Source organism: Gymnoscopelus braueri, assembly GCF_963280865.1.
Source record: "Gymnoscopelus braueri genome assembly, chromosome: 4".
NCBI lineage: Eukaryota > Metazoa > Chordata > Actinopteri > Myctophiformes > Myctophidae > Gymnoscopelus > Gymnoscopelus braueri.
In genome coordinates this window covers 36,418,233-36,431,875 of record NC_137605.1, presented here as the reverse complement: position 1 = coordinate 36,431,875, position 13,643 = coordinate 36,418,233, and the positions used below count along the sequence as shown (strand labels likewise).

General features: G+C 43.2%; 1 protein-coding gene across 2 annotated transcripts in view; it reads right to left on the bottom strand.

Moving 5' to 3' along the window:
* The window catches only part of cdkal1 (CDK5 regulatory subunit associated protein 1-like 1), a 326,254-nt gene that overhangs the window by 18,179 nt on the left and 294,432 nt on the right, over positions 1-13,643 (bottom strand). For both annotated transcript variants that reach the window (XR_013933115.1, XM_080427624.1), the window contains exons 13-14: positions 8,661-8,744; positions 1,539-1,703 (exon numbers count right to left, since the gene is read on the bottom strand). Coding sequence is in view for 1 of the 2 variants with exons in the window: in XM_080427624.1 (XP_080283750.1) it covers positions 1,539-1,703; positions 8,661-8,744 (249 nt within the window). In the remaining variant the exon portion in view is untranslated. The remainder of the gene's footprint in view (positions 1-1,538; positions 1,704-8,660; positions 8,745-13,643) is intronic.

Here is a 13,643-nt window from a genome sequence, read left to right as displayed (position 1 = left end):
GGGAGAGAGAGAGAGAGGTAAAGAACAGTGTAGTCAGCCATAGCTTGGCTTAAATTACTCATCTCATGCTGCCTATATGCTTGTCCTTTGCACCAGTGCGAGAGCATGAATCAAAAATGTGGACACATGGACACACAGGCATAGGTGCGAGCGAGCACACACACACACACACACACACACGCTCACACACACAGAGAGATATCCCTGTCATTCGCTGACTACACAAAATTATGAATAGCTGGATGTTAACACAATTTTTATGGCTGTGATTATGCGAGGGGGAAGCAATAGAGACACAGTATGGGCCACAGGCAGTAAATGATGTTGAGACACGTCCTTCAGAGAGGGACAGGACGAGAGGCTCAATCTGTCTGAAATGTATTCACTAGAACACATTTACATCCAGCGGACGGACACATTAAACCGTTCAATCCGGGAACGCACCAGTGTCACTTTAGATTTATTTTGGCTATTCAAAAATAGCAGATATACAAGCTCATAGCGCGGCACCGAGTGCCGTGCTATGAGCTTGTAGATTTTGTAAAGAAAATGTGTGCAAATCTTTGAATATATATATATAAACATTTTTAACTCAAATCTTTGCTTCTGGGGGTCCCTGGAACAAAATATTTTGAGATGGGGGTCCGCGGACAAATAGATATCATTTTGGGTGGTCCTTGATATGAAAAAAGTTTGAGAACCACTGATATTATAGCAACATCCAAAAAAACTGTTTAGGATTTAGAATACATTTGTAGAATCCCCAGAAGCAAAGATTTTAGTTACAAATGTTTTCTTTAAAAAAATATATATATATATTCAAAGATTTGCACACATTTTCACGATCGTTCAAAAAAAAATGCAGATCTACAAGCTCATAGGTATATCTGCTATTTTTTGAATAGCCAAAGAAATATGAAAATGACACAGATGCGTTCCCGGTCTTAATGGGTTAACTATATGGCTGCAACTGTTGATTATTTTCTTACCAATTATTCTGTCGATTACTTTTTCAATTATTCGAATAACCTTTAAGAGTTTCTAATAATCTTTTTTATTATTAGGCCCTGCGCACGGCACCAGTTGCGAAGCCCTAGCAAAGCATTATTATTTATGAATCACATTTTGAGAACCTAAACATACTGTACTCGAAAGGTTGCGCAACTTTGCACACACCACACAAGTGGTGAAGAAATATGTATTTTATGGGTCTAAAAAATGGGTACTACTCACAATATTCAACATTACCTCTGTATTTGCTGTAGGATTAATCACATTAAGCACTACAGTTAGTATATACTAATGCATAATGGGAAATGTAGGACGACAGAACAGACAAATTAGACAAAAAGTCTAATTTGTCACATGCACATAACAGTTCACATCAACAGTGCATTTCCCTTAAACAACATATACTTTTTTTGACTGGGGTCTTCCCTCTACATCAAGCCAAATCTCTTTGCTGAAAATAGGCGATCTACAAGCTGCCAACACATTAGCATTGCGAGCTTGTAGATCTGCTATCTGTGTGTGTGTACCTGAGTGAGCCCTGACACCTCTCCCTTCTGCAGAGGTGCAGCAATAGAAGGAGTGAAGGGTTTGCTGTCGTCCACCGGCCGTCCTTTCAGGTAGTGCTTCCCTGCCTCGTAGATGTCCACTTCAATCATCTTCCCTTTGAACTGGGGCCCCTTTGGCACCAGCACCTTGGAGCAGGGAGACACAAGTTAGTTTAGTTGTTGGTGGTTTGTTTCTGGTCACCAGTCAGAAGGTCAAATCTGCTGGTATGACAGACCAGACAGCATGTGTCTGAGAGAGAGGTGAAGGAGACAGGTACACTGTAGACCCTACACTTCAGACCCCTCAGGGACTTGGTCCCCTCCTTTTTTCCCTCTACAACAAATCTCGTTGCCAAGAATAGAAGATCTACAAGCTCACAACGCGTTGTGATACTTTTGCCGAATGTTTGCCCATTATGAAATGCCCCGACTAGGGATGCTAGTCCCTATACTCAATCAAACAACAAATAGTGAAAATAGTCAATCTGCAAGTTCACAACTACTGCTGCATTCCTTTTTAAACATTTTAAAATATTTTATTTTTTAAATGTCACCTATAATGACATGCCCAAAATAGGACCAGCAGGGTTCATTTGGTTAAATACATCAAATTCTGAGCGTCTGAATACCCAAAGCCCCTCTGCAGGAGGTCAGTGGTGCATCTGGCCTTGTGAAATATCAAACATCAAATACACTTTCAACCACCATCTGAGTGGAAATAAAATGTGTGCATAGATCCACCAACAAAGAAATGCACACCACACAATATAAAATGTTTGTGGGCAGCTCAGAGCTCGTTACACATGTGGAAAATAAGACTTCTCAAGCATTTACCATCTTTCTAAGGCACATTATGAGACGTATTTACAAGCACAGTAATCTGCATTTACAGTAGCTCTTGGAAAATAAATCAGATTTTCCCACGTATACAGGATACAGGACAAGCTGAATAATATTTGGACATAATCTGAATGTGAAAAGTGTAAATATAGATCAAATATCGAATATTTCAGTGTATATGACATGATAGAGAATGGAAAAAATAAAGGGAGAGAGAACGAGAGAAGACAACAAACGCCTTATTTATACTCCACTGTACGACGGTGTCGCCTTGCAACGCTTCGTGAGCTTGTAGACTAGCCATTTTTGGCTAGTGACGCCATCGTACGATGGAGTATAAATGAAGGAAAAGAGTTCCTGTGTGTGTATGTCCCAAATGCTCCCTCAGTCTTCCAATACCGTACATAAAGACCATGCCAAGAAACCAGCGCAAAGCCGCCCTGCCGTCCATCAAGCCCTCTGCATGTATCTCCACATCTGTCAATTACATTTTCAATTAACTGCCAACTGAAAACTGTTTTCCCCAACGCTCTGCCACATTGTTATTTAGCTAACGTTAGTCCCTGCCTGCTTAGATTAAAATAATAATACGACATTTAAAAAAAGAATTGTTCACCATGGTGCCGATTGTTTTCAATTCCATTTACGGAAGCCCTCAAGGTCAAAAACTATGGCAACAGCTGTGAGATTAACCAGTGGGATTTGCTGGTTTGTTTTATTAGTTCGCCATGGCAACTATGAAACTAGGCACATCGCAGCAGGGAAGAGAATAGGAAAACAAAGAGTATATAATTATGGCTTATTGTAAAAAGAAATGTGTTCTTAATGAGTTAGTGCTGTAAATAAAGATCATATCGACATCTTTTTGTTTAGATATTTCAAAACACTTTTGAAACTAACTAGAGACAATGACGTAATGCATAGATAGAGTATGTATAGACTGCTCACTCTCTCTCTTTCAGTCTCTCTCTCATAAACCACCATTATAGAGCAGTGTTCATGTCAGTGGGTTTAATGCTGCAGTCAATTCTATTTAGTCTTTCTCGCAACGGCTAGGCAGATTCTAACCGGCGCCAACATGAAATTAGTTTTTTGATGAATGTCTCAGCAGCTTCTTCCAGGATTATAGCGGTGTGCTCCACATGTCATGGGTCATTACTGACTTGGCTCCCAAAGCATGGTGACGATGGCGTTAAACATACGCCACTGCATTCTCAATAACCAGATATGATCCTCGTTGAGCTGCAATGGAACCTCTTGAAACATTGGCATCTGACACTAAGCTTTGTCCGCTTCCTCTGGGAGAGCGCGGCGCACATTCAACGAGCGCTAGCTGGGTCTGAGAATAGCATGTGTAAATGGAGTTGTGGAGAGCAGCATATATCATGTTAATTAGTGATTGGTGGTGTGGTATATGATATGAGAACAGGACAACACCAGCAGCACGCCAGAACAATCAGCACACCTGCTGCTCCTTACTTTATGTGTTTGTGTGTGTGTGTGTGTGTGTTTCCATGTGCACATATGCACGCCACGCATGTTACGTGGCTACTGGGAGCAAAAAGAGAGTAGGGGGGTGCGGGGGGAGTGATGGAGGTAGACAGGTGTCTGAGTGGTTGTGTGTGTGTGTGTGTGTGTGTGTGTGTGTGTGTGTGTGTGTGTGTGTGTGTGTGTGTGTGTGTGTGTGTGTGTGTGTGCGTGTGTGTGCATGGGTGTGAGTGGGAGGGAGAGAGAGGGTCATCTGAGGCCCATTACAAGGTGATTCAATGATGAAAGAGCTTGTCAGGTCTCAACAGAGACCCGCAGCGACACACGCTCGCGCAAAGACACAGATGCAGTTGCACACACACACACACACACACACACACACACACACACACACACACAGACACACACACAGGTGGGATGGGTGCCTATTAGAGCTGTCGGGTGAGATATCCATCTGACGGTGTGAAAGTGAAACTAGGCCATTTGCTCACACTCACACCTCTGCCCCCCCCCCCCCCTCTCCACTCCCTCCCTCCTTCCTTCTCCACCTACCTAACACACTCCATCCTTTTCCATTCCTACACTGCTCCTTTCATTTCCTCACCTGAGAGGACAAGCAGCGACTGGCTTGTCCTGTCCATTTTATCTGCAGCTCTCTCTCTCTCCTCCCTCTGTTCTTTCACTCCTAAAAATCGATCACTCTCACACTTCATCTCCTCATCCCCTTTTCACTAACTGTTTTTCACCTACTTCCATTCATTCCTCAGTCTTGTAGTGTTTTCTATGCTGCCTTTTTCCACCCTCTATCCTTCTTGTATGTCTGTCTGTCTGTCTGTCCATCTGTAAAATTAACCGATCACCTACTCCTTCAAATTATTCCAGTTCTCTGTTCACTTATCCTGAATAACAGTAAACAAAACAAAACGTAAACAAGAAGAGAACAAAAACAGAAACGCTCAGTTCACATTAACATTACAAATAACCAACGGTAAGCACAAAGGTCAAAACATGCTAAACACACATGTCTCTGGAATAGCCATACACGTGTGTGTGTGTGTGTGTGTGTGTGTGTGTGTGTGTGTGTGTGTGTGTGTGTGTGTGTGTGTGTGTGTGTGTGTGTGTGTGTGTGTGTGTGTGTGTGCGCGTGCGTGTACATGCATACATACATACATACAAGTGCATGCATGATTAACCCATTCAATCCGGGAACACATCTGTGTCATTTTTAGATGTCTTTGGCTATTCAAAAATAGCAGATATACAAGCTCATAGCGTGGAACCGAGTGCCGCGCTATGAGTTTGTAGATCTGCTATCTAAAAAAAAAAATGGGAACATTTTTGCAAATATTTGAATTAATGCATTTAAAAAAAAAAAAAGGAAGGAAGGATCTGAGTTACAAATGTTGGCTTTCAAAATATACATATTTAAAGATTTGCACAAAATTAATGTTCAAGATTTTTCATAAATAGCAGATCTACAAGCTTGTAGCGTGGCACCGAGCTTGTAGATCTGCTATTTTTGAATAGCCAAAGTATAAAATAATGGTTATAGCTCAAAAATGTAAAATGACACAGATACGTCCCCGGATTGAATGGGTTAAGTGCGTATGTGTTGACTCACAAAGGTAAAAACAAATGCATGATGTGGGGGCTCGTCCCTCGGGAAAAGGGGAGAGGTGCGGAGAGGGGAACATATTGTTACAGAATGGTCACGTTATCACGTTCGTTTGCCAAAGCCATGTTGTGATTTAGGGCACATGCCAAATACTCACTGGTCTGATAAAAAAAAGAGCAGGGTGGTGGTGGTGGTGGTGGCCAGGGGGGTGGGGAGGGAGAAACATCAAACATGGCAGACTGTTCCTCCCTCGAGTACAGTCAACAGACACACACACACACACACACACACACACACACACGCGTGCGCGTGCACGCTAACGCATATGAAAAGCGCTCAAATGCACACATGCGTGACAGGAACACGCGCGTGCACACCCGTGAACTGAGTGACACTTGTAACTAAAGTTTATAGCCTGCAGAAAGAAACGCAGAACAGAGTAAGAGGTGGGGGGGGGGGGGGCGGAGGAGGAGAAGGGGAGGTGGAGGCGAGGAGAGGGAAAAATTATTACCATCCCCGACCCTCCCTACCAATAAAAAGCATAACTTCAAACATGGCTCTGATGATGGCTAAAGCAGGGGAAATTGATTTATTTGAAGATGTTTGAAAGTGAATTTTTCACAGGTTGGGAGAGGGTCTTTGAAGCCACATGTGTGTGTGTGTGTGTGTGTGTGTGTGTGTGTGTGTGTGTGTGTGTGTGTGTGTGTGTGTGTGTGTGTGTGTGTGTGTGTGTGTGTGTGTGTGTGTGTGTGTGTGTGTGTGTGTGTGCGCGCGTGTGTGTGTGTGTGCGCGCGCGTGCGCGCGTGTGTATGAGAGAGATAGGGAGAGAGAGTGTGTGTGTGTGTCTACAGTATATGTGTGTGCGTGCGTGCGTGCGTGTGGAGAGGGAGAGGATGGAATGTACATGTCTTTAGGGCTGACCTTAATGTTAGTACAGTAAAAAGCGCACAGTACTGCTGTTATCAGCTGCCAAATGCTCAGTTGACCACCCCAGGGTGTGCGCACGGCGCGGCACGTGCGTGTGTGTGCGATATTAAAGCTAACCTACTTTCTTCGGTACAAGCATAAGCTGATGGACACCTGCGGTGAGTACTCTGTGACACGCAGGGCAAAAAGCCCTGATCTGATTTACATAAGCCCGGTTCATACTTAGTCGCACGGCATCGCCGCGCGCAGAAAATAGCCGATCTACCAGCTCAGGATGCGGTGCATGTGCCACGCGTAGTGAGCTTGTAGATCGTCCGTTTTCGGCGCGCCACGCCGTCTTCCGATGGAGCATAAATTTGGCATATTTGTGGAAAACTGGATTAGCAGCTTTTTCTGAGAACTATGTACATATTACCCCAAGGGTCCTTGGGGGGGGGGGGGGGTACCAGGGGGTCCCCAGCAAAATTAGTTAATATATAGCCTCACAATCATTTTAACCACCATATTTTATACTTTGGCTTTTCAAAAATAGCAGATATACAAGCTCATAGCGTGGCACCGAGTGTCGCGCTATGAGCTTGTAGATCTGCTATTTAAAAAAAATCCCTGGCACAAAATATTTTTAAGATGGGGGGGGTCCGCTAGCCTGGCATGGCCAAACTAATATCACTGCGTATATATTAGTTTGGAGTCTCTGTGTGGAACCTGCATTTCCGAGGAGCAAATTAAAAAAATGCCCCTGGTGATAAAACCTCCCCATATTTGCATACTGGGCCCTGATTGGTCCCTCACAACTTCGGAGGGAGAGAAATCCAATTTCTATTGAGAGGGGCCAGACCTAATCTGCCGAGGGATTTTTTTGTTTGTTGCAATGGCAGATTCGTCTGGAACCAGGCTAGGGGTCCGCAGCCAAATACATATCATTTTGGGGGTCCTTGACATGACAAAGTTTGAGAACCAATGCCCTACATAATGTGGCTGGGAGATAGTAAAGCAATTTGGACCCTGGTGTCAAATATTTAGGAGCCTGGGTAAAAAAATACAAAAATACAAAATTGAGCTGGGTTCAATTGTTCCAGCTTGGTAGTGTTTGCGGGCAGGAAGCTGGCGAGGCATCATGGCGAGGAATCAAGGCTGCTTTTTTTTGCTGCACTAGGAACTTCAACTGGTTGGTCTGGGTTGTTCTGCGGGGAGGGGAACTGGAGAGATAGTGTGAACCAGTGGTGTAAAGTAACTAAGTACTAGAGTTCTCAAATTCTGCCAGGACCCGACTCTACCCCACCCGACGTTTTCCGGCCGGCCGGGCCCAAAATATATGCTAATTAGTCGGGCCGGGCCGAGCCTCGGGTTCCGTGAAGAAGAAAAAAATCTATTCCCCCAAAAAAGAAATTTCAACTGCCCCTAGCACCCTAACGGTAAGGCCGACGGAAATGGCAGTGGATGTGTTGGATGCATCTCAAAGTGAACTTTACTCAGGTATCTAGTTTGTCGCCGTCTGACCTTCCTAGCCCGTGTTATTCAATAAAAACGGACGACAATGGCCAAAACTCAATCGAAGCGGTGAAAGTTGCCATTTTCAAGATGTTTTGGACATTATCTCTGGAACGGAAGGTCCAATTTCCTCAGTTCAAAGCTTGTTGGATGCGTGACTTTGAGGACATTAAGCACATATTGACACCTTTTCGGGTTTTTGGGCCTAAAAAGTATAGTGATTGTTCGGGCCGGGCCGGCCCAGCAGGGCCCAGTTAGGGCCCAGCCTTAATTTTCAGGTCCATTGAGAACTCTACAAAGTACATGTACTCAAGTACTGCACTTAACCCATGAAAACCGGGAAAGCATCCGTGTCATTTTAGATTTTAGCTGTACTGTATATCGTCTCTGTCGGGTGGAAATAAAACACATGGAGACATGTGGTATGCAGCACTCAAAGTGTAGGCATGGCAATGGTGTGGTTTAATGTATACATAGTTAATTATGGAACTGTTAGCACAGTATGGTTAAGTGTAGCCATGGGTTTAGTTAAGTTAAAGTTAGGGTAAGTATATGGGGAGCGCATACACCAGTTAGTCCTTTGAGAGACCTCATTGTAAAGCAGCAAAATGTGGAGAATGCCAAAGAAAATACAAGACAACACAGCTGTGTATACACAGTAAAATACTCAGTGTTATTTTATCCATTTGTAACTCAGAGAGTGCAAAGATTTTACCAAACAGACCAAAAACGTTTTTCATTACCTGCTCATAGAACTTGTTGTGAGCCACATAGTACTGGGTGTCAAATGAATCCTCTGTCACCAAGACATGCTGCCTCTCTCCAATCTAGAGAGAGAGAGAGAGAGAGAGAGAGAGAGACAGGGAGAGAGAGAGAATATATGGTAAGACTCAGAAACAATTACCCAGGGTTCAGTTTACAATCAAATTACAGGGTTAGCTTATTCGTTCAGTATTTGTAAATGAATATTTGTATTTATATATGCACGTGCATGCATGTGTGTCCATCTGCGTGTGTGTACAGCCAAATGTCAATTATAACCCAAGCAGGGAAACAGCACTATTTGCATTCACATGAACAAACACCTCATCCCTTCATTTCTCCATCACCCTCACTGACCCCCGCTCCACACCTACCCACCCACACACTTACCGACCCACCCACCCACACACACACACACACACACACACACCCTTTCCCTTTCAGCGCCAACCAGCTTGAATCAACTTGTCAAAATCAAATAGGAAAACAATAATAAATGTATATAATATTTAAATAATGTTATTTTGCGATGACACCTCAGTTTGACAGTCTCAATTCTCTCCAGACAGGTTCATTAGCATGTGTAAATTGGATGACATGAATGAAGAAAGAAGACTCAAGACAGGGGCTGAAAACATGTGCCATGGCTAGTTGCCTGCATGCATTTGGCACTCTCGCTTTTGTGTTAATATTCACATTTTGTGTTAATTATGGGCTTTTTTGGTGGCGCTGTCTGTCAATTTTATCAAAGTTTGGGAAGACCAGGAGGAACCTTTGTCCCCCAGCTTAGCGTGCGGCACAGACTGTATAAAAGAGATGGACAAAGTGACGCCCCCAGACTCTACAGACCATAAATGAAGCAAATTTTTCAATGGATTTCAAATCCGCCATCTTCAATATATACCAAAAAGCAAGCGGATCAATCGCTAAATGAATGCTATTGGTTGGGTAGCTGGTCAATCAAGAGCGGGAGCGGGGAATGAAAGCTATTGATTGTGTAGCTTGTCAATCAAATCATCTCGCCCCTACAAGAGCATACCCTACTTTATCGTCAATTTTAAAATAAATGGGGCCATAATTTACCAAAACGCATATCATGATGATTGAAAGAAGACTTTAAACTAGCAACTGGAAGCATATAGTATTTATGACAATGTTTATTAAGGTAATACAATCAAGTCTAAAGTTCGTCAAAAACCCACCCACTTGAATGGAGAAAAAATCTTTCTGACACCAGCAGGGGTAAAACAGTGAAACTACAGGCCATTCATATATATATTCTATATAGACTCAATTTAAAAGCAGGAAGCTGGGCCCTTGGGCACAGGAGACACCAGCGCCCAAGGTCCTTGAGAGCTCGAGGAGTCCCATGTATGTTACAAAAAGTCTATTCTTGGACTGGGCTTCTCCAACCTTCACTTCCCATGCAACCAAATGGGTGAACTACAGAATGGGACCAACAATGGCTTCTCCCACTTGCTGGTATTGTTTTTCTGTGAAACCTGTTCTGACCATGTCCCTCCATCCCAGATGGGACACTGATTCAGGTCAACTCGCCAGTAAATCTAGATGGGTGGTGTTGTATTCTAACATGCCTGGGGTCTTGCTCTCCTTGGTCAACTACATAATTGTCGCTTGATCTAAAACAGGAAATCTTGTCTGGAGACTACAACCCATTCCAGGCACATTCACATGTTTGCATACAGCCATACACACACACGCATGAAAGTGCGCGCACGCACACACACACACACACAGCCAGCGCAGCGGCGCAGCATTGACGTGTGTGAGGTGCTGCTCATCATTGCATCGAGTGGAAGCGTTGCTTCCAGAACCACACAGTAAAAACAGTCATCTTTACACATAAGGTAACTGAGTGTCTCACAATCTGTTGATTTGTAGACAGCTTTCTAAGAACGACAGCAGCTGTGTGGGTGAGTTGCCTTGTCTACGGTAAAACTTGTTAGTTTTCAGACACTGGCTTGCTTTTGTAGAGCAGGTCTTCAGCCCTAGCAGTATTACAACCTAAATTCACATTATAGATACTCAATTAATACTCAATTACCAATTTATTGCTCAGGTTTGAAATAGCCGGTATTCTTATTTCTTTATTTGGCATATTATGCTTTATTTAGATGCTGTAGGAGAGTGTAGAGAGAGACACCTAGGGCAGAGAGAGGGGACACATGCGAGACATGATGGGAGTTGGATTCGAACTTGGGTCCTCGAGACTCGCAAGAGGCATTATGCTCACAGGTTGTCGGTCGGATCTGCGGTTCTGGATAACCGCCTATCTGACTGAATCGACGGTAGGCACCGCACTCCCTCGGGTCCTCTGTGACGTGCACGCCGAAATTGAAATTGGTCAGTCGGACGTTTCTCGAGATACGTGAGCTACTGAACTAGAGCACCACCTATAGGGTGTCACTGAGCTGTGCCCTTGTCTGTTTAACTCATTCAGTGCCCAGCTTATTTATGGAATTTTGGCTCTGAGTGCCACAGCCAAAATTCATTGTAAAATAAAAATGCTTAGGAGCCGAGATACAGCCTTTTTCAGTAAGAAGTTAAACAAAGAGTGAATGGAGCAGAAAATCTTCAAATCATCATATCTTGGGTTCTGAACCAAAAAAAAAGTCTGACTAGTCCTTCAGGTACTTTTTATTTTATTTTTTTATTTTACGTCTTAGACGTCCAGTGGCACTCAGGGCTTATATCAACGGACGTCTTAGACGTCCAGTGGCACTGAATGAGTTAAGTGTCAAACAACTTGACAATCTTGCTGATTTCACAGTTCAAAGTTTGGCCTGATGGATGCACTAGTTCAGTGGTTCTCAACCTTTTCAGGCCGCGACCTCCCAACATAATCATATTTGAACTGGGGACCCCCCACCCTGACAAGCACTTGGAATTGTAGGAGTTGAGACATAACATTTAGTTTGACTCGGTTCCACTGATAAATATTGTGAAAATAGCTGATCTACAAGCTCACAACGCCTCGCAACGCGAGCCATTGTGAGCTTGTAGATCGGGTATTATCAACATTTTTGCCTCTTTCTTATAATTATTATTTATTATAATTATCAGGTTGAGAACCACTGCACTAGAAGGTAATGTGGTCAAATGGTCACCAATATCAATAGGTTTCTTACTCTTGGGACCTCCTCAATGTCTACTTTGATGCTGCGTGAGCAAGAGCATTAACCCGGAACGTGCTGATAATAAGCAAATAAATGTTGTTAACTTTCAAACCTTTCGTTTCAGTATTTCACCATAACCATTATGTGAGATACCTTGCCCATGTTATCAGAGAACAGGGTTACGCAAGTAGGGTATTGTATACCAAAGTGGGACCTGGGAACCTCAGAGAGTTCTGCTTCTACATTCGGTAACTTCTAGGCAAAAAAATGTAATGATCAGGATGCAAGAGGAAAGCTGGGTGAATGCAAGGGAGGAATATCTTTCAGGGATGAAAAATCTCAAGTTTTTGACATTAACCTTTCTTTGATTTGAGGATAAGTCTCTGCGCTTGTGTCCCTGTATGCTGATGCAAGCTTTGACAGGCTGATTAGAGGCAGAAAGTAAAACCATCTTGGGATCAACTTGGAGAAATTGGCAAGGCAAGGCTCAGTGACTGCAAAACGCACACACAGGTGGAATACTGATGACGGTAATACAAAAAATAAAAAATAACCATCAGCTTGTGGCTATGTATATATATATATACACAAGTTCTCTCACAGAGAAAAGACAATATCTATGACAATGTACAAAAAGTGGCAGCCCTATTGTTGTGCTGAGACACAGGGTCAGGAAAACATGCGTGTTGTCTCTGAAGCGACCAGAATTAGCCGTTTACAACACGTGGCCTGTAAATCCTACTTGAATACAGGCAGAATTGTACGGTACAGGGTGTTACTGTGCATACTGTACCTGGGAAATGGGTTCAAACCTATAGTTTAGCATGACAGCCTTTTGGCATGTCATGTCCTATACTGTACGTTATGCCTCTGATTATTTCCTTCTTCTGTCTAACTGCAGCAATAAAGGAAAGGTGGAACATTTTCATGTTAACATCACACCTCTCTCTTTGATGGTACAGTAGCATACTGCTGACTGGGCTGTTCTTAGCCCAGGGACCCGTGCATGTCTCTGACACATGTCTCTGACACATGTCTCTGGGCATTTTCTTTGTTGTTTACAACTCTCCTCTTCCCTCCCTCTTTTCGGTCTTCCCTCTATTCCTCCTTCCTTTATTCCTTCTTTTACTGTATTTGTCTGTGTGTGTGTGTGTGTGTGTGTGTGTGTGTGTGTGTGTGTGTGTGTGTGTGTGTGTGTGTGTATGTTCTTGTATAAGTAACACCTGCACAGACATGCTGACGGACTTGAAAAGACATTGAATGGATTACTGTTTCCTGAAAACAGAGCAACTTTCAAAAGTGAGAAGAGGAGGAAAAAATAAATCGTCCTTTGAACTCAGTATTAGGCTAGTGAACATTAATAATTGCCCTGTGAACTTAAAGGGATAGTTCACCCGCAAAATGACTTTTTTTCTATCGATTAGTCAACCCATGGAGACTTGAAGTCATGGATATTTTTTTGTTTTTGTCGCATTCCTAAGCCAATAATTTGATGACCAGCAGTGATTCCGGTAGGCGACGCAAAGAGTCTCCTTTGTGTCTCCTACCGGAACCACTGCCTACCGGTCCGCTCTCCATGGGGTGACTAATCAATAGAAAAAAAGTCATTTTGCGGGTGAACTATCCCTTTAACATTATGCTCATGAACATTGATATTGTAGATAAATGTGTTTGTTCTTTTGGAGCCAAGGTGGAATATGTTTGCTTTAAGCCTCAAATATCGAGGAGTCTTGGTCTCCGGATCAGTAAGGCGCAATCCTCTCTGTATTTCATTCAGGTTCTGTTTCTATCATTGTGAATGTGTATGAATCAGTCTTAATAATGTCT